Source organism: Anastrepha obliqua, chromosome 4 (genome assembly GCF_027943255.1).
Source record: "Anastrepha obliqua isolate idAnaObli1 chromosome 4, idAnaObli1_1.0, whole genome shotgun sequence".
Lineage (NCBI taxonomy): Eukaryota > Metazoa > Arthropoda > Insecta > Diptera > Tephritidae > Anastrepha > Anastrepha obliqua.
This window is the reverse complement of record NC_072895.1, coordinates 15,245,235-15,270,273: the sequence shown is the minus strand read 5'-3', so window position 1 is coordinate 15,270,273 and position 25,039 is coordinate 15,245,235. Positions and strand designations below refer to the sequence as shown.

Here is a 25,039-nt window from a genome sequence, read left to right as displayed (position 1 = left end):
TTTCAGACGTGTTCTTGTTTTGACAACACCCGACCGAAAAAAGTCGTTTCGAGATAAATGAGTTTAAAGTTTGAGGTACAGGAGCGCGCCGTCCGTTCTCTACCTAGTTAATGGGCTGTAGGAATGAAAATTTCACAGTATATTCTTAAGTCCCTATACTTTCGAAGTATCGAAAAAACAAAAAAGCGATTTTCGAAATTTCTAGACCACCGGGTCCCTTTAAAGGGTAATCTTTAAATCTCTGAAGATGGTGCAATAGATCATAAAAGCCACTGCGCTTCATAGCCTTATAATATCTAATAATAATAATATAACTGCACAGCCCTGTGCAAGAGCATGTTGCGGTATCTGTGCTCGTTTTTCCACCGATCTAAAATAGATGGGAGGTATTAACTTGAATGACATTCATCCATGACACTGGAGGGGACGCATGAATACAACTTAGCTTTAAAAATTGGCCCTTTACCTAATTGTACTGGCTGCCACTCCAGCCAACGTATTCACCTTCCTCCTCTTTATTAAAAAAGTATTACATTAAAAATGAAGGCAACCTTTCCCATTGGGTCTGCTCTGCACTTCGAAAATGCTCAATCATTTCTATTGCCCTTTCATAAGAGATAACTCATAAATTATTCACGGATTAAACTTTAGGAATATTTAAATCATGTAAAGCACTAAACGCGGTACAAGTTTAACAAACAACAACAGCATTGTAAAGCCAACTGAACGACAACTAAACGTCAAGATTACACACGCCTACATACCCATTTACGCGCAATTGTTGTAATACGCGCGCCAGCATACAAACATACGCCTTCGCTTCCATATGTGCTAAAGATAATATTTGAAACAAATACGCAAACTTCAGATAGGCAAATGACAATTTGACGGTCTACATATTTGTCGGCTGTTGATCGCACAATCAGCGTCATCTCAAGCACAAATACCTGGTAGTTAGCAGCTACTGCTAGATGGTTCATTACTTTGACGCTCTTGGTTTGCTGTTTGCCTGCATGGATGTTACTGACAGTTTTCCTACGGACACAGCGATCGTTGCGAGCGATATCAGCAACTTCGTTGAGTTTATAAAATAGCAACCGCATCTGTAGTTTATCGCCTATTCACAGTGCAGCCGCCGTGGTGCTTACGACAACGCAGTGGAAAAGTGTGAAAATAGAACGCGCCACGACAGGTCTCTAAAAAATCCTGCGTAACTATTTGCTCAAAAAGTTACTGTGTGCTACTTTAGTGCTAAATGTGTGTGTGTGAGATCGGAAAGTTATTCATTTACTAGTTGTTTTAGTATATTAGTTTAAGAAGACAAGTGAAAATAAGTAATCGATTGCAATCATGGTTGAGATCGATGATCAGCGCACAAATCATGAACATGAACGTGATAAGGATGCGCAGGATAGTCATGAGACCATTGATCGGGATAACGATGTTGAGTCGCGTCTTCTCGACAACGGCAATGTGAAGTCCAGTGAAAAGTCAAATGGTGCGAAAAATAATGAAAAATCACATCATGATCAATCAATGACAGATGAAATCAATCAAATATTAAGGGATATGCCGTTAACGGATGATATGACGTGCGGATTTTGGATATTCAAGGGACGTTTCTTTCAAAGGTGAGTGAAGAAATTAATGAAGAAAACTATGTTTAATTTAAAGTGAAGTTTATGAGTGCAGTGCAGTTTTTCATCCCAAGAGTTTTAAAGCTCATCAGCGGGAGTATTTGACCTAATTATCAAATTTAATCGAATTTTCGTTGGGTTTTTCAATAGAATAACGACCCTGAAGGGGTTAGGGGTAGTCAGAGGAATAAACGATGATTTTCAATAATTTTTTTGTTAGTCAGTGGCTTTATTTTACAAAAATAAAAACGTAGCATTAATAAATCGTGTTTCGACTTGACTTTAGCAAAATTAAAAAAAAAATTAATAATTGTAAAAGTTATCACTGTTTGTGTGGAGCCCATTTCTCCAGAAGTCCCTTGCGGTGATCATCACAAGTCCTTGGAGATTCAGTTAAGAGAAAATGAGACAAGAGAAATTTGTTTTATTAATAGATAATCTTGTGCCTGGCCGAAGCTTTTTGTTTCAAAATTAACAATATGATGGCCTCAGGAAATATTTTTCAGGTTTTCGAAAAAAAAACCGACAATTAATTGTTTAAAAAACATCGAAATTTTGAAAAAAAATCCTTTGATCAGGCACAAGGTTTTTATGTTTTTTAAAAGTAGTATAAATTTTATTGAAATCTACCAAGGGGTTTTTAAGTTACAGTGATCATCAGTTCAAAAAACATATTTTTGGGAAAAATGCATTTAAAGTTTTGCTATCGAGCTCTGGAGTTCCCCAGCGCCCTTTGTTAATCGTTGAATAACTCGAAAAGTATTTGTCGAATTTACTTCAAATTTTCACACAATATTTTTAAGATATTATACTTTGGGAAAATGCAAAATAAGAGTTCCTTTTTTTGAAAATTCTAACTACCCCTAACCCTTGCAGTGAAAATCTGGAAGGGGGTTCAAAATAGACTTCCACAGCTATTGATACCTCATCATTTGATGAAAAACGCTTTCCACGCCTGAAATTTTTTTAGGTCCGGTGAATACGGTGGATGCTCTAACAATTCGAACTTGAATTCATGGGTTCTAGCCATTGTCAAAGTGGTCTTGTGACACGGTGCATTGTCTTGATGAAAAATATTATTTTTTCTTTCGCAAAATAGGTATTTTTTCAAAAATTTTTTCCTTAAGCTGACCTGAAAGGTTACCCTAAAATTCAGAGTTTATTCTTTTACCAATTTGCAAGTAATCCGCAAACAAAATTACTTTCGCATTCCAAAAACTGATGCTAACTGATGATGTTTCGTGGCCGATTTCTGGGCACGAACTCTTTTCGGACCCCAATAGCGAGGTTCACACCACTCTTAAGCCTCCTATTTTAATTTAGGATCATGGTGATAGACCCAGGTCTCACACATAGTAATGAATCGACGCACAAAATTCACATTATCCTTTCGAAAATGCTGTAAATGTTGCCGAGAAAGTCACACTCGAATATGTTTTTGTTCCAATGTTTAATGAATGCGGCACTCTTTTTGCACACAGCTTCCTGAAACCCAATACTTAGTCAAAATATTGCTTACACTGCCCAGTGAGATGCGTAGGGCTTCTATTAAATCCGTCTCTTTCAGTCACTCTATGATTTTCGAGTTCGATATCCGGTGGTTTTCCTACGATTTCTGGTGTTGTTGCTGTTTTTGGAGGTTCTAGACGTGGGTCGTCATCAAGGCTTGTGCGACCCAATTTAAATTCAACAATTCATCTTTCTACTGTACTAATTGATGGCGAAGTGTGCTTATATACTTTCAACGCTCGTTCATTAATTTCCTTTGTTTTTAAGCCTTCCAAAAATGAAAATTCAATCACTGCTGGAATTTGCTTCAAATTTTACCCAAGATAATATTTTTTACTTCGATTGAGCAGTAGTCGCCTTTGTTGGTACAAATTGCATCCCAAAGTAGGCAAGGCTTGTAAAAAATTAGAAAAATCAAAAAATTTTTATTCAAAATAGTGACTGGATTTTTTTATCCTTAAATGGTTTTATCCTATCCTGGTTTTGTTTTACAATTTAATAGATAGATAGGGTATTGGATGTAGCCAATCGGAAAGGCACTGCAACCTAAAATCACTTTTGTATGCCACAATGCCATATCACAATGCACCTACGAAAGGTCTAAGTGTGTCATTGCGACAGCCACTTCATCTTTGAATGCCACTAAGTGGCATCTGGTCTTAGTTGTCCAACAGAACATCAGCTAAAAGGTCCTCGATAGAAGAATTTCTTGCGTTGAGGTGCTTCACTATACAAGAGTTTGAAGTGTTTCAATCTCTGTCAGCCAAGACCAAAATGAAATATAAAATACAAAAGAAATAAATCAAATATGCTTGTGTGTTCCCCATTTTCAAGTCAAACTTAGAAATCTATGTGATTAGACAGACAACCATGCCTGTGGTATTGCAAGCGATTATAAACACATAAGTAAATAGTAATCAAACTGATGTTCAGTCCTCACTAACAACTTAAGGTCCTTTCGACTCAACGGATACCAAACAGCATCTGCCTGTCGTTCGCTAGTATTATAGGGCATCGCTCAGAGTTTTTTCCCAAATGTAATTTTAAATCTGAAAGATGGACAGTTAAGGTCACAAACTTCGTTGAACCCTGTAAAGACGTTGAGGAGGTGGAACCCAGATATACCAGCTTAACAGAACTTTGCTTTTCGCTGCTAGTAGTTGGAAGTTCTCGTACCACCATGTCTAGTTGGAGACCACCTCGATGGTCGCTTCCCTATTAAAAGAAAAATAACTTTATATGAGCCAGTGAAACCTTCACCAATATTTCTGCTAGCGTGGGCTACTTTAAACTATTTGTCAAAGCAGAAATCCAACATCTTTGAAAATAACAGTAACAATATGGAAATGCAATACAATTGAGAAGGAAATATGAGAATTAACTAAGGCTCTAAAATCTGTCTTGTCTGAAATGTGACGCTCGTAATCTCCAATATGTCAGGCACTCTCTGACTCCATAAGTAAATGAATAAATAAATAAAATAAAATAATTAAGGTAAAAAGAAACTTCATTGCCGCATTCCTAACAGCGATACTATAGGTATTTACATTTCTTGCAAAAAAAGGCCTATAGATAGATAGTCGACTTCCAGTGTCGGTAGTTAGACCCATTAAGTGAAGATGCGAACATTGTCGATTATACTAAAGGGTGATTTTTTAAGAGCTATAGGAAAGTTGTTCAAAAAAACACACGTAAAATTCAGAAACATGCAAGAAGTTTTTATTTAAATCGATAGTACAGTCCATATAATTTAATGTTTGAAAATTATTTCATGGAAATGTTGACCGCGACTGCGCTTCAAATGGTCCACCCGCTTACTCTTCACAATGTTTCGGCCGGAATTTCACATGTAAATGCTTTAATGTCTTCCAATACGTTAATTGAAGCAGGCTTGCCTGAATAGACATGAGCTTTAACATAGCCCCACAAAAAATAATCTAAAGGCGTTATATAGTACGATCAGGTGGCCAGTTGACAGGTCCCGAAAGTGAAATAAATTGTTCACCGAACTCGCCTCTCAACAAGTCCATTGTTACGGGTGCTGTGTGGCATGTGGCACCGTCTTGCGGAAACCACATGTCATGCAAGTCAAGCTCTTGCCTTTTGGGCAAAAAAAAGTTGTATATCATTTCACGGTTGGTGAGCGCTACTTTCACAGTTACGTTACGATTCGCAGCATCTTTGAAGAAGTACGGTCCAATGATACCTCCAGCCCATAAACCGCACCAAACTGTGACTTTTTCTGGATACATTGGTAGCTCTTGCAATTCTTCTGGCTGATCTTCACTCCAAAATCGAAAATTCTGCTTATTTACGTACCCATTGATCCAAAAATGAGCTTCGTCGCTGAACACAGTTTTTCGACTTTAAACTTTCTTATTTTTATAATAAAATTCAATGATTTGCAAGCGTTGTTCGTTGTTCGTTTGTAAGACGATTCATGGATAAATTATAGACCAGACTGAAGATGTTTGACATTGAAACAAAACACGAAACGTGCGTCAGCTGTTTAAACCAACTGTATAAAAGGTAATAGCTAAAAAATCACTCTTTATATATATACAAGTGGCACAAAAATTAGTTTCACAAAACTTTTTTGCCTTATATTTTATCGAAAAGATGTAAACTTGCATAATTTGACCCCCTGAACATGAAAATTAAGACCATTTTCAAATACACTGTTACACTTTTCCGAAAATTGCGAAAAACTAACGTCATCATAGGGTAACCCTGGGTAGCTTAGAGCACAGGTTTCTTTTGAAAGAAAAAATAATTTTTGGGAATGCTTTTTCTAAAAAATTTCACAAAAAAACCTATTTTAAAATATTTTTATTGAAATTGTAACCAAGGAAAAAATTTGTCAATGGAAAACATAGAAGGAGATATTATTTGATCGAAAATAAATCCTGGTTTGGTAGGGTAATTGGCAAAACACTTTACGCAAGGTCCTACGTTGCATTTTGTTAGGTCGGGGAATAAGTTCGTAGCGGTTTTACCGAAGACTTTTATTTAAACAAAGAACAATAATTATATTATATGTATAAGTTAATCAATTATACATATATTCGCCGTTGCTGTTCACAACCTCTCCCCCCCTCTCGAAGAAGTCGTTGAGTCTTTGTTATCGAAGATAACGCTCTTCGTTCATATGGTTTGACAGGGAGCGGAAAGATGGTAAACGGTCGGTGCAAGTTCCGGAAAATACGGCGAAGGCTGAAGGACTTCCCATTCGAGCTCTTGGAGGGATGCTTTGACGATTTAACATGGGGTCTGGCGTTTTCGTAAAGGAGTATGGAGTATACCACGTCGATCAGGTATTTTCAGTCGAATAGCCTCATTCACGCGGTGAAGCTGGGCAATGTTGAGCTCCTTGTTGATCGTGGCACTATTTTCAAGCATTTCCTAGTGTACCATGCCCTCCCAGTCCCACCATGATCTTCTTTCGGTAAAGATCCGGCTTGACTCTCGGCTTTGGCGTATCTTGTGAAGCCACCCACTACTTTTTTTGCTTCATATTGATGTATAGGCACCATTTCTCATCTCCCGTGACGATTCGGCTGTTTATGACTGCGTGTTGCTCGATGTCGGGCGAGAAGAAGTAATTTGAAGGCGACTTTCTATGTGTTCTTCGTTGAGCTCGTGAGGCACCAAGGCTCCCAATTTTTCGGTAAATCCCATTGAATGAATGGGATTGAGAATCGTTTTATGATCGCAGTTAATTTTGTTCACTAATTCACGACTGATTCGGCGATTATTTTCATTCAAAAGTGATTTGAGGCGTTCTTGCACGAATCCAGAAGGACTTCCGCTGCGGGACGTGGCATCGACGTGAGAGTGGACATTTTTGAACTTTGCAAACTCTTTTCTTGCTGTAGACTCGCCTATGACACCTTCTCCATACACGTTGCAAATGTCCCGGACTGCTTCAGCAGCTTTTTGACATAGATGAAAAGCAAAGAAGAGCTTTGTCTCCTGGGTATTCCATTTCTTACAATTAACTAGTTTTGTAGAGCAGAAAGAGTTCTACGGAATGAATACTTACTTACCCTTTGCCAAACAGCAAACAAATCGTTGTAAAATAAAAGAAAATATAAAAACGCTATGAACTTATTCTCCAACCCAATATATACAAACAATCTTTTTTCGAGCATACTCAACTGGGATACACCCTTCCTACTCAAGGTTTACTTGTATAATTAATAATTGATAATAATTAATAATAAATGATAGTGTAATTTCTAGGAACTTTACAAAATTTACTGCTCGCATTTTTTTCTATGTTAGTAATGTAAACAAATACATATACACGTGTACATATGTGTGCATGCTTGTCTTTTTGCAGATTCGCGAATCAAACAGCCTATGTCCTACTCTACGGCATGGTAGGTTGTGTGTTCTCAATGACCTACGCCTACTTCAATGGCACGATCACAACTATAGAGAAGCGATTCAAAATACCATCGAAGAATACCGGCATTATATCAGTGGGCAATGATATCAGTCAAATGATGGTCTCAGCGGTATTGAGTTACTATGCGGGTAAAGGACATCGACCGCGTTGGATTGGTTTTGGTAATTTGGCAACACTTGAAGTGTTTTTTTTAATTTTTGATGTTCTAACGAAATATACCAATTCCATAATTTCCAGGTCTATTAACAATTGTGATTTTCTGCTTAATGACGGTATTGCCACATCTTCTGTATGGGCCTGGTGATGATGCATTGGCGTTAACAGCTGAATTTGGCGCACAACCCGATGAAAATGCTACTATGGAGGCAATCGAAAAGCAAGGTTCGAAAACGTTGTGCCGACTAAATGGAGGTGGTGCGGAGTGTGAGGTGGGCGAAGGCAATTTGGCGCCGCAACTGGTGCTATTCGTGGCACAATTTATCTCGGGCATTGGCGGTTCGCTATACTACACGCTGGGCGTTTCGTATATGGATGATAATACGAAAAAGTCTCGAACACCGGCATTGCTAAGTGAGTAACAGCCAAAGTTTTGTATGTTAAACGAAGGAGTTCAAATATAAAATGTTCGATTAGGTGCAACGATTAAAATTTCAAATTTTGTACAAGATTCATGAAAATTTGATAAATTTTCATCAAAACTTCTGTCGACTTTTTAGTCACCAATAAAATTTTTAATTTGACAAGTTTTCATCAAAACTTCTATCGACTTTTTAGTCACCAATAAACTTTTTAATTTGATAAATTTTCATCAAAACTTCTATCGACTTTTTAGTCACCAATAAAATTTTTAATTTGAGAAATTTTCATAAAAATTTTTAGTAACTTTTTAATTCAAGAAATTTTCTTCAAAACGTCTATGGACTTTTTAATCACGAATACACTTTTTAATTTGAGAATTTTTTATAAAAACTTCTATCGATAAAAAGCCCCCAACAAACTTTTTAATTTGAGAAATATTCATAAAAGCTTATATCGACTTTTTAATCATCAATAAACCTCTTAATTTGAGAAGTTTTCAACAACTTTTTAACCACCAATAAACTTTTTAGTTTGAGAAATTTTCATCAAAACTTCAAACTTTGTAATCACAAGCAAATTTTAGTGTAATAAAGTGCAAGTTTGAAGCAGCTAAATATTCTCATAGATTTTAGATAAATTTTCCACTGAATGGCATTATGCAGTTAATAAAAAACAGTGCAGTCGGTATTACATGGAAAAAATGTTCAAGACCGTCAGCAAGACAAAAAGAAAATATTTTCAAAAATAAACGAGAACTTGATGCATTAACAAATTTGAAATTTTTTATTTCTATATAATTTTTTTTAGACTTTCAGCCTCTTAAAACTTGCACTTTCTTAAGGGGTTACATACGTTCAGCAGCGCCAAAAATGCGCTAAAAGAAAAACTATTTTTAGAAGGGATAACAATTGAAATAAATATTAAAAAAATTTATACATTTTTTATTAGTACTTAGACTTTATAAAAACAAATATTTTAATTTTTTTTACAATACAAAAATTAGGTGACCCAAAGTACAGACAGTATGAGTTGACATGCAGATCATGCCGGAAAAGTAGTTTCGAGAAAAACAAGTTTAAAGTTTGAGGTACAGGAGCGCGCGGATTATTCTCAACTTAGTTAATGGGCTCTAGAACCTATAATATTGGGAATTTCCGCATAAAAAGATACTATACTTTCGAAATATCGAAAAAAAACAAATCAATTTTTGGAAAATTCTGGACGTATGTAATCCCTTAAACAAAAACTTACTTACTTAGGTGGCCATAACAACCCGTTACCGAGTTACGGCCGACCTCACTAGCTCTCTCCAGGCGCCTCTGCTCCGCGCGCGCCTTCTCCAATTCTGTACACCAAGCAAGCATAGGGTTACCTCCACCTGGTCTTTCCACCAGAGCAATGGTCTTCCTCTGCGTCGGCTCCCATGGACTTCGGCCTCCAACACCTTCTTTGCTGGAGCTTCTTCATCCATACGCACGACATGCCCTAGTCAACGCAAGCGTTGGATAGCGATGCGTTGAACTACGTCAGTGTCGGCGTAGAGCTCATACAGCTCGTGGTTCATTCTTGAACGGTAGTCTTCGCCAACGCGCACAGGACTGAAGATCCTACGAAGAACTTTTCTCTCGAACACCCCAAGAGCGGCTGCATCGCTTTGTGACACTACCCATGCCTCTGCGCCATAAAGCAACACGGGTATAATGAGCGTCTTGTAAAGTTTCAGTTTGGTTATGCGAGAGAGGGATCGACTACTCAATTGCTTACTTAGCCCAAGTAACACCTATTAGCAAGAGTGATTCTCCGTTTGATCTCCAGGCTGATATCGTTTTTGCTGTTAACGGCGTTGCCAAGATAAATAAATTCTGACACAACTTCGAAGGTATAGTTGTCCGCAATGACGTGCGTTCCTACACGCCGTGTGTTCCGCGTTGTAGACAACATATACTTCGTTTTACCCTCGTTCACCGCCAGACCCACTCGTGATGATTCCTTTTCGATAGCAGAAAACGGAGCGGTGACATCTCGCTTACAGCGGCCGATAATGTCAATGTCATCGGCGTACGCAAGGAGCTGGACACATTTGTAGAAAATAGTGCCATTACGATGAACACCTGCTTTTCGGAGCACCCTTCCATCACGAAGTTGAAGAGGTTGCATGACAATGGATCGCCTTGTCTGAAACCTCGAACGGTATTGAATGGCTCGGAGAGGTTATTTCCTACCTTTACGGAGCTGGTTGTGTTGTTCAACGTCGTTCTGCAAAGCCGTATGAGCTTCGCTGGTATACCGAACTCAGACATGGTGGCGTACAGGCAATCCCTTATCGAGCTATCGAGCGCAGCTTTATAGTCGACAAAGAGATGATGGGTGCCGACTTGCTTTTCATGGGTCTTTTCCAGGATTTGGCGTAATGTGAACATCTGGGCGATGGTGGACTTACCACGTCTGAAGCCGCACTGACAGGGCCCGATCAGTGTGTTGGCAAACGGCTTAAGTCTTCCACATAGGACGCTAGACAGGACCTTGTAAGCGATGGTTAGAAGACTGATGCCCCGGTAGTTGGTGCAGATCGTCGGGTCACCCTTCTTTAGTACAGGACAAAGAACACTGAGATTCCAATCGTCGGGCATGCTTTCTGCTAGCCATATTTTGCAGATGTGCTGATGCATGCTCCCTATCAGCACATCGCCGCCAGTCTTGAACAATTCAGCGGGCAAGCCGTCAGCACCAGCCGCTTTGTTATTCTTGAGCCGCTGAATGGCAACTCTGACTTCAACATGACTAGATGGTGGAACGTCCAAATTATCGTCGATTGGTGGTATCGGGTCATCTTCTACTGGGGCGGAATTAAGTGCGTCATCACCAGCAAGTAAATTGCAGAAGTGTTCCCTCCATATGCCCAGTGTGGACTGTGTATCCATAACCAGATTTCCGTTTTTATCTCTGCAGGCTGATGCTCCGGTCTTGAAACCTTGTGTCAGACGCTTGACTTGTTGATAGAATTTTCGAGCATCATTCCTGCCCCTGTACTCCTCTAGCAGCTCACGCTTCTCCTGTTCTCGTTTCTTGCGTTTGACAGAAACTTAGTGTCATATAAAACTGTTTACCAACATTTTATACTGTTTAAAAGGTTTGAAATTTTTACAAAAATTGTCGAAAGTATTTTGAAACTTTGAATCATATAATATTTTTTGCAGTATGAACTATATTTTTATAAAAAAAAATCTTAAAACTAAAAGCACTAAAGAAAAGCAGTCCCAACTGGTTAAAATATCGCGTATACATCATTTTAATCATTAGTGTGCAGCTGTATGTATATTTTATTTCCATTTATTTTTTATACACCTATGTAGTTAAATATGTATGTATTTAAAAAAAAAAATTATCTTTCAACTACATTCGTATCTTAAATTAAAGATATCAATTTCAGATGCCTCCTTATCACCTTATCTTTAGTTCGAGGATGTAGATTTTTCTACTGCCTGTGTAGCTAAAATTATAGCTGTAAATAAAGAGCACCGTTTTGGTATTAAGTTTTTAGATAAATTCAGTATATTGTGCGATTAGTAGCGGTGCAAGTTTTAGCAAAAAACACAAAAACCGGGGAGTGGCGTACATTTACACATCGCCTTAAAAATCTGCTTCGATAATCTTTATTGCCTTCCTATTTGTTCAAGTAAATTTAGAGCGAAGGTGTTAGATGAAATATTTACTATGAGGTCATAAAACAAAATGTACATAGTTTTCTAAAACGTTGAAAATATCATAATAATAAATATTGCACAAATAAGCGGTAGCCTGTCTGAACTTTTATTGAAGTTATTCAAATGCAACCAATGCAGTGGCACCTTACATGCGAGGTGTGATTGTTAATTGGGGAAACTGTTGATGTAAAGCATTTCAAATCGTTTTTATATATGTATATAGGGACGAGCATAACTGAGTGCATGGTGATTTTTTTTAAGATTTACAATGCTTTAGGAATTACAATTATTATTATATTTTTTAGTTTTTCAACACTGTTGATGCTTCAGTCAAAACCATATAAATCAAGCTTTCAAACTTTATGCAAAATTTATAAAAATTCAACAAATTTTGTTTGAAATAATTTAAATTAATTTATTTAAACTAAGAATTTAAATTATTTTATTTAAACTAAGAATTTAAATTATTTTCAAATTTTTTTTATTTGTTTATTTTACTATGATTACAAGAGCCTTACAGACCAGATACATATATTTACTTAAATTTATTTCGAGCCTTGAAGTACAAAATATTCTTACAGACTAACATTAATCTAAATGCAAATCAATTAATCTTAAAATTAGGGCAAATATAAAATACCTGAGATAAGTTGAAATACTAGTGAGTTGGCGCAGAGAAGAAAATTCGTAAATATTTAACTGGAGAAGGTCTTGATTGCGTAAAATCAAATTTTAAAGCCTCGAAGACTAAGTTTAGTTCAGTACAAGTTCTTGATATGGAGCGTTGACACCGTAACTACTTCTAGAAAAAGCAATTCTAAAGAATTGCGAATGACGAAGAATTCTGGAGGGAAAATTAAAAGCGATATTTTCTAAAAGAGAGGCCAGTTATGAGGTTTATGACAAATCAGCATGCTAAAAATCCCAATATGGAAATTTCAGGTGCAACTGGGCATAGTCTCAGCTTCTTCTTCTTAATTGGCGCGATAACCGCTTACGCGATTTTGGCCGAGCTTCATAAAGCGCGCCAGTCGTTTCTTTCTCGTGCTAACCGGCGCCAATTGGATACACCAAGTGAAGTCAAGTCCTTCTCCACCTGATCTTTCCAACGCAGAGGAGGCCTTCCTCTTCCTCTGCTACCACCAGCTGGTACCGCATCGAATACTTTCAAAGCCAAGCTCAGCTACTTGCTAATAAAAAAATGCGAAACAATCTGAATTTTTTCAAAATTGACAAAAAAAATATATCATTAAAAATTAAAAAAAAAAATTCTGCTATTTCTTAAGGGGTCAGGGGTAGTCAGAGACCCGAAAAAAAGATGAATTTCAATAATTTTTGTTTGCTAGTGAATTGCTTTATTTTACAAAAAAAAACATAGCATTAATACATCATAGTTTGACTTGACTTTAGCAAAATTTCAAAACAAAAATTAATAACACAGACCAACAACCAAAAAACTTTTTCGATAATTTTAACTAAGGTTTTAAGGTTTTTTTATGCTGAAAACGAATATGACCTTGAAAATGCTCCAGCACGTCAGGATTTTTGGCAATTTGAGGTTAAAAAGTCAAAAAATGCAGATTTTGGCCATTTTTGATAATTTTTTTTGGGATAGAAAAATTTTTTTTTCAATTTTCGACGAAAAGGTCGCATAGTACAACTCTTTAGCTTTAAAACCCATTTTTTTAAATTATTGTACGATGTTTTAAAAAGAAGTTATGACATTTTGAAATTAACAGTTTCAGTTACGCCAATAGACGTTATACCCAACGTATACGTAACTGAAACTGTTAATTTCAAAATGTCATAACTTTTTTTCACATGTATTTTGCGCAAAGATCTTGGTCTACATGAACAGATCAACACTAAACACCCCTTAAAAAATATCCGATTCGGCTCCACAAAAGTTATTTTATGAAAACCACATCACTCTTACAAAGCGAAACACATACTACATGCATACATATATACATACATACATCTACATCTATATACAAATACAAATCACTTACATTTACGTAATTCAAATATCCAAACTTTTTCAGGTTTATCCTACTTTTTACGCATGCTGGGTCCAGCATTCGGTTATGCGCTCGCTTCCTTCTGCCTGCGCGTTTATATAGCACCAAATTTGCATCCAGTCATCAATAATCAGGATCCACGCTGGTTGGGTGCTTGGTGGATAGGTTGGTTGGTGATCGGCGGTATGATCTTCTTCTCGGGCATCTTCCTTACGATGTTCCCGAAAGTTTTGCCACGCGCTGCAGCAAGGCGCATGGTCGAAGAGGAGCGCCGTAAGCGTATTTCGTTGAAAGAGCGACAAGAGAATGGCAACAAGGAACCGACAGAGAAAGATCGGTTAGCCGCTGAGATGGAGGAGAAGCCAAAAGAGGAGACCAAAGCTTCATTCAAGGATATGTTGGCAACATTCAAGCGACTCACCACGAATAAAACGTTAATGTGCAATAATTTCTCCTCGGTTTTCTATCTCTTCGGCTATACGCCGTATTGGATATTCACGCCCAAATACATCGAAATACAATACCGACAATCAGCAGCGACTTCTAGGTGAGTGAAATAGGGAGCAAATGTCTTTGTTTATATCAAAAACAAAAAATTGTATATAATCTACACTCATTCTAAAATTCATAAAGTTAGCAATCGAGGTGGGGCAATTAAGTTGCGGGTCAAGGACCGTAAAGAAACAACTCGCGTGCTTTGAGAAACTCATCTAAACTCGCGCAAGTTCCAAAAATAATTTATCGATAAAACTCAAGAAAATTAAGTTACGAGCAAATTATCTTATCGACTAGCACTATCTTCTTCTTCTTCTTAATTGGCGCTATAACCGCTTACGCGATTTTGGCCGAGTTTAACAAAGCGCGCCAGTCGTTTCTTTCTCGTGCTAACCGGCGCCAGTTGGACACACCAAGTCCTTCTCCACCTGATCTTTCCAACGCAGAGGAGGCCGCCCTCTTCCTCTGCTACCACCAACTGGTACCGCATCGAATACTTTCAAAGCCGGAGCGTTTGTATCCATTCGGACGACATGACCCAGCCAACGTAGCCGCTGGATCTTTATTCGCTGCGCTATGTCTATGTCGTCGTAAAGCTCATACAGCTCATCGTTCCATCGTCTGCGATATTCGCTGTTGCCAATGTGCAAAGGTCCAAAAATCTTACGCAGAATCTTTCTCTCGAACTAGCACTATAGTCTCGCACAATGCGTCCCTCCATTGAAATCACCCTTGATCATCTTCCGAAGTTAACCTCTTCAGTATAGCGGCTACAACTTATTTAACCTTCTTAATGACATGAAGAGTTCACTTAAGATGCGACTGCATCTTGGTAAATAAGCTAAAGTGGCAGGAAACAAGATATGGCCGGTGCGTTATCGTGCGGGGAATCCAGCCAACCAAACGAAAAATGCGTACCCGCAACATCTCCGTTACACCAGCATGGAAGTGTCCGGCAGGAACACATTGAAGATGAATAATGACGCGGATATAGAGATAAAAATACCAACTTTACCTTTAGTCGTCGCGGCTGGGACATCCTCGCTTTAGTTGGCCGCTTCCCACCCTTTTCTGCTAACTGCTGACTTCGTTTTCTCCGCTGTAATGGATAAACCAACACTATTCAGCCAATTTGTTACTATTGCAATAACAGTATTTGCCTTGAACTCAATATCGCTCACCATTTTGGCTACGATTACCAGAGCTAAATTATCCGTAAAGCCAAAGATATGTAGAACGAGTGCTAAAGAAACATATTCAAGTGAGGGTTGTCCTGAGAAGTCTACTTAGTAGGAACAACAAGCTTACCAGAGTGAGAAATCATGAATCAGGCTCAGAAGATCTTGTTAGCAAGATTGAAGCCGATTCTTGTTCTCCTCTCAGACTGGAGGATATTTTCTCAGATGTACCAAAGAATCTGAGAAGTTCTCACAGATCTAGCTACCTTTATTTGTCTCTTCTATCCCATTTTTTTCCTTCTGTAACTTCTCTCCTATCCTCTTTGACTATCTGCTTTTGCTTTTACTTTCTAGAGCTTTAAATATGATACAATGGAGTGTTTTAGGAGTTACCAAATCTCGCAGTGATTCTTGGCTCGACTTTTGAAATTTCAATTTGAACCAATAGTACAACGCGTATGGCGAAAAGGAGGCGCGTATTTTTCTCTTCCTTGTTCACTCCTCTCGGGATCATAGTATACGATTCTGTGCTGTTGTTTTTGCACCGTCCCATGAGATGTCGGCATCTGCTAGTTCGCGCAGATGTTTTTTGGTCGACCGCGACCTCTGCTCCCTTGGTGGTTTTCTCAATGTGTGACCTATCCACCGCCACTTGTTGACGAAAGATTGTAGCTTCTGTGTGATGGTGTCAGATGCCAGCATTGTTTCGCTTCGGTACAACACTACGGACTTCACGCATAAGCCGAATATTCGTAGTTTAGTGCGTCTGGAGATTAGCGCACTCCCCCATACTGTATACATTCGCCCGAATGCCGCCCTTGATTTTTTTAGTCTGCAGCTGACATCTTTATCTGCTCCACCATCTGCCGTGTTGATGCGGCCTATTTAGAAGCATTTAAATTTTGCTTATAATCGAACTCTAAGTTTGAATTTTGCCGGTCACGTTTTTATTAGACAGACTGTAAATATTAGAATAAAAATGCACAAAATCAAAAATAAAATACAACCATTCGCCTAGAAAAGACTACAAATTTGTTTAAGAGAAGTCATTGATAATTTCATGTTAGGAAAACAACAATAAAAGTTCATAAACGTTTGCACGACTCCCGAGGTTGACTTGAAATTATTCATATAAAGTTCACTTATCAAAATCTTTTTTGGGTGCCGTTAAATGAATGCTAAAAAAATAGTCTAAAACGTTCCCATAAATGTGCATTGAAGCGCGACACTCCAAAAGCTTTCGAAAAAGGTACGTTTTTGAAGCGTACGAAAAAAAACAACCAGCCGAGCTAAAAAATAAGATCCCTTTCGGAGCTTTGCTTAAGGATGCTCTCTATTTGGTTAGCCGTAAAGGGAAGTACCTTCATTTCGGACTCTTAAAGGCGCTCACTGTGAATGTAAAGGCTCCGAAATTGGACTTAGTAAAGACTCTATTATGATCCCAAATATTTGCTGGGACCTATCGATTATTCTCGGCGCTTAGTTGCCACACTTCTTCCATACTTTTTGATTATTGAAGATAAGGAAGTTTTTTGCTTTCCACTAAACTTAAATAGTTTAAAAATAGTTGCTTAATTTTAGTAGTTTAATTTTAAATGAAATTTCTTAAATCTTTTTCAATAGCATGGTCACCGGTACTGTCGCCTTGGCCTTTTCTGCCGCCGGTGTATTACTCTCAGGCTTTGTGATATCGCGCTATAAGCCACGCGCTCGCTACATGGCTGCTTGGAATGTTATAGTTGGTTTCCTGGCCGTGGGTGGCATCTTGGCATATGCGTTTATCGGTTGTCCGGGCAATGAGCAATCGGTAATTGTCAACATACATGACAGGTAAGTGACATATGTACGAGTACGAAAGTGTCTTCACTACTGGCAACCTTCTTGCATACGAGTATTTATACGTATTGCACTAAATATAACTTTTTATTGTATATCTGGCATATTTTTCCAAACAGTAGTGCCGTAAACAGCACACCCACCTGCAACTCGGATTGCCACTGCGATTATGTGCGCTACTCACCGGTTTGCGGCGAAAACAATATGACTTACATCTCCCCTTGCCATGCAGGCTGCAAGAAGCAACACAAAACTGCAAGTGGGCGCAAGGTAATAAATAACTCAGTTTTTTTTGTATGCTCTTCCATTGCAATGGCGATACAGCGGGTTATATGTGCATAATCTAATCTTAAATCACTTTGCAGATTTACTTTGACTGCTCTTGCATACCTAACAACAGCTTTAATCAGAGTTCGAAACCCCTATTTAAACGTCTCACTGTGATGGATCTGACATCGGAGAATTATGATGGCGATGACGTTAATGCAAGTACCACAATAATGTCAGAGTTGCCAACCACAACATTGGGTACAACTTTACCAACCTCACTGAGCACGGCGTATCCAGATGTGAGTTGAAAATACATTTTTTCTGAGTAAGGGTGGAGAAAATGGTAGACAAGGGTGCCCGCTGGCAGAATTAGGAATTAAAAGCTACATTAAAAAATAATTGCGAATAATAAAAAGTCGCCTCCGGACGCGAGTAGTTTTTACGAGTATACATTTCGTGACAGAAATACACTCGCTGGTTTGCCATTGCCTGCCAAAAGGACGACCGCTATTAAAAAAACTGTATCTAATGCCACTTTATCGCCTCCTTCCAGACGTTGTTAAACTATATTTCTTTACCACTCATAAAAATTGTTTGCGTACTTCGTCTGACATAGCTCTGGAAGCGCTAAGAACTCGGAATGCGCACAGACAATATACTCTATGATCTGAAAGTTCCGGGAATGTTTAAAGAAAACCAAACAGAGTTAAATTTCAGGCAAATTTAATTTATCTCCTTCAAAATATGACCCATCTGAAGCGACACATATGAGCCAACATTTAACCCAATCCTCCATGCACCCCTGGTAGACCGACGAAGGGATGGTCTTCAGCTCCTTCGTCGCATTCTCTTTGATCTCCTCTATTGATTGAAATCTCCTTCCACGAAGTGGTAACTACAACTTTGAAAACAAAAAGGAGTCACACGGGACCATATCAGGTGAATACGGTGCTTGCACGATGGTATTTACTTGGTGTTTGGTCCAAGAACTGTTTGCCCCCCCATTTCCGGCCGTCCAGGCAGACACTAATGATCCGATGGCGCTAAAAAGTGACAGATGTGGGTCTTACAGTCCTACCAGCATAAGAAACAATTAAACATTCCCGGTACTTGCTGATCATAGGTGTAGTGTAAAAATACACCCATAATGTATTAGAAAGCTCACTAAAGACCCCCTTGCACACATTAGGGCAGAGTCAGTTCAGCATCAACATCAATCGGTATCGATCAGTGCTACCACCTTCAGTTTCCTGCTCTTCAAATTACAGTCCCAAACAGTTTAGTTTATAGATGGCTGATGCTGTCATCTCTCCGCAAATATTTATTAGATGCTTTACTGTTGTCACAATCGCGATATCATCTGTGCAACCTATTGTGCTCGTGCCTTCAGACTTTTTGTATACTTACAACTGCATTTAATTATACTTACAGCGACCGGCACTCGAAGTGTATCCAATTAAAAAGGCCATAAATTTACTTTTATTCAAATCAAAAAAAAAAAAAAAAAAAAAAGTCTAAAAATGAAAAAAAATTAAGAATCAATTTACTTTTGCTCGATATGATGACCACCTTTTGCCTAGACTATGGCCTCGAGGTGGTCCAGAAACGCATCGGAAGCTGCCCGAATGTGACTTGCAGGTATTTTGGCCCACTCGCGGTCAATGGCTTTTTTCAGCGCCCCGAGACTGATGAATCGTTTAGTACGGACTCTGCTCTCCAAAATGGCCCAGAGAGAATAATACATCGGCTTCGCGTCCGGTGAATTTGAGAGTCATTTTATGGACGTTATGAAGTTCCGCTCATTGTTTTTTAATCATTCTTGGTTCACTCGAGCTTTGTGAGACCGCGCCGAGTCCTGTTGAAATGTCCATGGTTTGCCACTGAAATGTTTGTCTGCCCACGGCTTCTAAGTAAACTCCAGAATACTTTTCCGAAAATATTTCGCATTTACCTTGACGCCAGGCTCGATGAAAACGATTGGAGAGCGCACATCTGCGCTTACAGCGGCCCAAACGATTACCTTCGCTGCCGGCGGGTGCTGCCTCCTGATTGCCAATCGATGACTCAAATTCTCGTATGAACGTTCGGTCAAATGAACCCTTTCGTTTTGGAAGTTTACGAATTGCTCAATTTGAAAAATTTTCTCTCCAGAAAACACAATGTTCGGACATTGGCCGCTTTCGCTCTCTCAAGTCTGACTTGTTGCTGCTTTGGTGCTTGTAAGGCTTGACTTTGAGTTCATTTTTCAGTATGCGGCGGATGCTACGGTCAGATATTTCCATTTTCAGTTCCTTCGCTATTTGATTGACACTTCGTCGGGGGTCGGGGATTTTGCTCATGTCGCTTCTTCACTTTTTGAACCATTTCACGTGACGTTGCAGTCTTTTGATGACCATCTCCATTACGTATCGCGATGCTACCAGTATCATTTTAACAAGTAATGGTGCGATAAACAAAAACTTTATTTACTTTAAGATGATCGAGCTCACGAACAATTGCTGGTTGTGATTTTCTAGCCAAATATAATGCAATCCCACTATTAGGTTTGAAATCCATTATTGATTTTCTTTTTTCGCGTTTACTCTCGGCAAAATACTTCGGCGTGCTTGTAAGCAATACTCTGGACTGTCATTTAGCCAACTAACAGACAGCTGATGCCCGTGTATCGAACGGTCTGAAGTTGGTTACATTTCGAGTGCCCGACTCTGTATATATGATATTCCTCAGGAGAGACACGAGAACTACTCCTTGTGGCCTTGCTGGCGTCGGAGGTGAAAAAGTATGTGACTGAACAAAGAATAGAAGTTCAATAGTTTATTATTATTTATAAAGATTATAAAGGGCCAAAAAAAGTATCGATGTCCATTCATTCGTTTGAAGCAAAGATTTGATTAAGCCAAATATTAAAACTACCCAAATTTCAAACTAAATCCATTTTAGCTTTTACAAACATTGTCTAAATCTGTTAGAATGAAGATACCCAGGTAGGTAGGTATAGTGGTTGTCAATTGACACACCTGGGCCTGCTATAGGCCCATTGTGATACCACCAGGGCTGCCCCCTCTCCTCACTCTACATTGTTCTCATTGAACCAACCTGTGGCTTTGATATATCTAACAAGGCTTGTTAGTTTTATATTGGCTACTTCTGCCAAGTTATTTGTGGAACTTTTTCCTAAAATATTGAACCTTCTTCTATCCAGAGCCATGCACCCGCATAGCAAGTGTTCTATAGTCTCTTCTTCTTCGATGTCGATACAGCTTCTGCAATAGTCGTTATAGGGTGCTCCCAGTCTGCTGGCATGCTTGCCAATAAGACAGTGCTCTGTTAGGACCCCAAGAAGATTTCTTATGAAAATACCCAAGAAACAATATTTTCAGATATACCTACACACATTTCTAACAAGTTTTATAAATATTAAAAAAAATCTCTTTAATGTTTTACTTTTTTCCTTTTCTCCTTTTCTATAAACCATTAGGCGCTGCTCGGTGGTCAGGCGATAACCGGCGCCTGCCCGGTAAATTGTTTTGCCCAGTTCGTCACTTTCTTGTCGGTGATGTGTTGCCTTAAGTTTGTCGGCGCTACGGGACGCGCCTCGAATTTCTTGGTATCCGTACGTTGCGTACCCGAAAAGGATAAAACGGCTGCAATGGGTTTCGGTATGATGATGATGTCTATGCTAGCATTTATACCAAGTCCAATTTTCTTCGGCTGGGTGCTGGATCGCCTTTGCCTCGTGTGGGGTAAAACGTGCACCAATAAAGGAAATTGTTGGCTTTACGATCCGGAATCACTGAGGTGTGTAAATTAAATATGTAATGGCAAAATTAAATTGGATACAAAATCTCATTTCCTTCCACTTTCAGATATACACTCAATATAACCGCCTCAGTATTTGTCGCTATTGGTGCCTTATTCGATTGGGGTGTCTGGTATTACGTGAAAGATCTAAAAATCTTCGATGAGGAGGTGAAAGAGGTTGAAATGAAAATTGTGCAGCATGAAGAGGAAGTGAGTTCCATTAAGGATTTGGAAGCATAAGAGTTGAAAATCTTAAAAATAAAAAAAAATAGTAAATGACTATAGTTTTTCGTGTGCTTTACCTTAAATATGCGAGGTTGTACTCGTATGCGTGTGTTTTAGTGTGTATGATTTGTGTATTTTAGGGTCTGCACATGCAAGTTTCCAGTAAATTCAAATATGTGTAAATACATACATACATACATATGTACATAAGCTAATGTTTATTGTAAAAATATACAGTTATTGGTTTGCTAAAATAGTTTAATAGTTCATTTGTAAATACAAGCAATTGATTCTACGCTAATTTACCAAAGCCTTAGCCAACCTTTTTACATGCATATGACGGCTCAGTTTATACATACATATGTACATATAAACTTATTATATGTGAACAAATTTGTTGTGCTTTATTATCATTTTTTGATAGAAAACGAAGATCCATAATTTAATATTTGTATATAGCGGATTAAGAACAAAGTATTATTAGCTAAGTTTTGAGTATTCACACATCGACTAATATAAAGTTTAATTATTGTACATACATGCATACAAAAAAAATGTGGAACATTCAGAATAAAGTAAGGTTTCTAAAATGATAAGCACGCATTTTATTTCGTTGAAATAGAAATAGATAAGGAACTATTTGCATTTGGTGGACTTTGGAGGTGTGCCGCCGAGGCCACGGCAGCCATTTGGCCGATATTTTGTTTCATATGTAATTGAGCCATACCAGTATTATCATAATAAAGAGAAATGACAATAATTTCCTCAAAAAAATGTATTTTATTCAAAATCAACACCGGGCCTTGAAACTTAACCACCCTTTATTTAAGATTCCACTTCTGAATTTATTTCACACACTCGGAGTGTACCAGTAAACCAATAACGTGCGTTATTGTTATTTGTGCCTGCTCTCGTGCCTAAATTTGTAAAGGCATGCCTTGAAGCATTGAATAAGAAGTGAGATAGAGTCACAAGCTCTCATTTTTTGGTATGAATAGATGAAGCAAATGAATATACATATCGCACCCTAAATACAAAAGGGTCACAACTTAAAATTTTCCACACTCGAGATTGACTTGTTTACAGTAGCACAGAAAACAAACTATGTGACATATCACGCTGAAATTTGCCATGTAAGCTTATAACAGTCCTACCAAAAAACAAAAAATTTATTTTCGCCATATGTCATCCGCGGACCGTTTTATTGATAACGTCTCGTTCATATTTGAGCAGAAGGGACATTTTGAGTTGTGACCCTTTTGTATTCAGGGTGCGATATGTATAGTATGTCGGCAACGCGAGAAGAGAAGTGCCCTATATTACGTGTGCTGGTAAGGCTTTGCGGCGTAATGAGCTCTAGCCATACTCGCTAACGGCGAATCTTACTCGATTACTTTGTTGTTGCTTTCGCATGCAAATTTTTTGTCAAGTTAATCGGGCTTGGAGATAGCGAGCGGAGAAATGGCGACTAGAAGAGGCCTACTGATGCAGTCGGGAGGGTGAGAAGAAAAGGAAGGGAAAATATCGTGAAGAGTTATAATTGGCGAGAGCGATGTCTTTGTTTGTATACCCAAAAAGGATTGCGACACGAAACGAGTGCCTTGTCGATTTGCATAAGCAAGCACTGAGCAAGCGTACGGTAAACGTACATGCAGATGTACACAAGTATGATAGAAACAAGATTGCGCCCTTCAGAGAGTGCGTGACTTCACATAAGCTGAGTTGTGTAGTGTTGATAACCATTTGCTCTTCGCAATAAATTTAGTGCTCTTTTATACACAAAGTGCTAAAGTTGTTGTTGTTTTTTCCCCATTAGTTTAAACGTCATGGCGGTGGTCATCAAACGACTGCAAAGTCACGTGAAATCGTTCAAAAAGTGAAGAAGCGACTTGAGCGAAATCCCCGACCCCCGACGAAGTGCCAATCAAATGGCGAAAGAACTGAAAGTGGAAACATCTGACCGTAGCATCCGCCGCATACTGAAAAATGATCTCAAAATCAAGCCTTACAAGATCCAAAAGGAGTATAATCTCACACCAAAGCAGCAACATGGCAGACTTGAGGGAGCGAAGGAGTTGCTTCGCTTAACCGAAAGCGGTCAATTTCCGAACATTGTGTTTTCTGGCGAGAAAATTTTTCAAACTGAGCAATTCATAAACTCCCAAAACGATAGAGTTTATTTAATCCACCGTTCATACGAGAATTTGAGTCATCGATTGGCCACCAGGAGGAAGCACCCGCCACAGGTTTGGGCCGCTGTAACCGCAGATGCGCGCTCTCCAATCGTTTTCATCGAGCCTGGCGTCAAGATAAATGCGAAATATTTTCGGAAAAGCATTCTGGAGTTTGCTTTGAAGCCGTGGTTGCACCGTCTCACAAAGCTCGAGTAAACCAAGAATAGCTAAAAACAACGTTCCGAACTTCATAACGTCCATACAATGGCTCTCAAATTCAACGCACGCGAATCCGATGGGTTATTCTCTTTGTGACATTCTGAAGAGCAAGGACCGAACTAAAAGATTCACCATTCTGTAGGCGCTGAAAAAAGCCATTGACCGCGAGTGGGTCAAAATACCTGCAAGTCACATTCGGGCAGCTTGCGATTCCTTTCTGGAACATCTCAGGGCCATAGTCAAAGCAAAAGGGGGGCATATCGAGCAAAAGCTAATTTATTTTTAATTTTGTATTATTTTCACACATTTTTTACATTAAATTGAATAAAAGTAATTTCCCAAACTAAATGTATGGCTTTTTTAATTGGTTACACTTCGAGTGCCGGACCCTGTACTTGTTATTGATTCATACCAGGCTACTGTGGGGCTGTTTTGAGCTGTTTGCAGCGTTTTTCAAGAGCCAAAGCTTAACGATCTCTGTGTGTGTCTGTAACTGTGTGTTTTTGGAGGTTAGCTTGTTGGAACCAACACTTTTTTGGTAGTCTAAGTTATTCGGCGCTCTGCTTCAAATTCCCTTTTAAAATTTTCACATAATTGTCGATTCAATAAATTCTTACTGACCCACACCACTTGCCGCCATGCATCTCCACACCACAACTCCTCCATCATTGTACCAACAAGATTTTGTTTCTCAAGAGTAGTACCTGATTTGCGCCAGACAATTTGACGACTTCTTATTCCAAAAATACAAAATTTACTTTCGTCTCAAGAAATGACTTGTTTCCTAAGCTCTGGAGGCTTGTTTATATAATTATTAGAAAATTCAATGGCTTTCGTCTGTTCACAAGTGAAATGAACGGCTTTCTTCTAGCGACTCCGCCATGGTATTTAGTTCTATGTAAAACTTTTCTAGTAGTTTCCGCACAAATACTTTTTTTAAATGCTTGATTTGCGTTTTCTACAATTTTTGATGATGTAAT

The 25,039-nt window shown here is 38.6% G+C and overlaps 1 protein-coding gene across 2 annotated transcripts; it reads left to right on the top strand.

The window, feature by feature from the left end:
* Positions 1 to 1,314: 1,314 nt before the first annotated feature.
* On the top strand, positions 1,315 to 22,249 carry LOC129245548 (solute carrier organic anion transporter family member 1A3-like). 2 transcript variants are annotated; one of them, XM_054883759.1, is made up of 9 exons: positions 1,315 to 1,631; positions 7,489 to 7,718; positions 7,795 to 8,127; positions 13,886 to 14,408; positions 17,158 to 17,364; positions 17,493 to 17,640; positions 17,736 to 17,939; positions 21,119 to 21,438; positions 21,507 to 22,249. In XM_054883759.1, the coding sequence occupies exons 1-9, from the start codon at positions 1,351 to 1,353 to the stop codon at positions 21,679 to 21,681; spliced, it is 2,421 nt and encodes an 806-aa protein (XP_054739734.1). In that variant the 5' UTR covers positions 1,315 to 1,350; the 3' UTR covers positions 21,682 to 22,249. The 2 variants fall into 2 exon arrangements, with proteins under 2 accessions (XP_054739734.1, XP_054739733.1); XM_054883758.1 differs by having other exon boundaries at positions 17,490 to 17,640.
* The last annotated feature ends 2,790 nt before the right edge of the window (positions 22,250 to 25,039 follow it).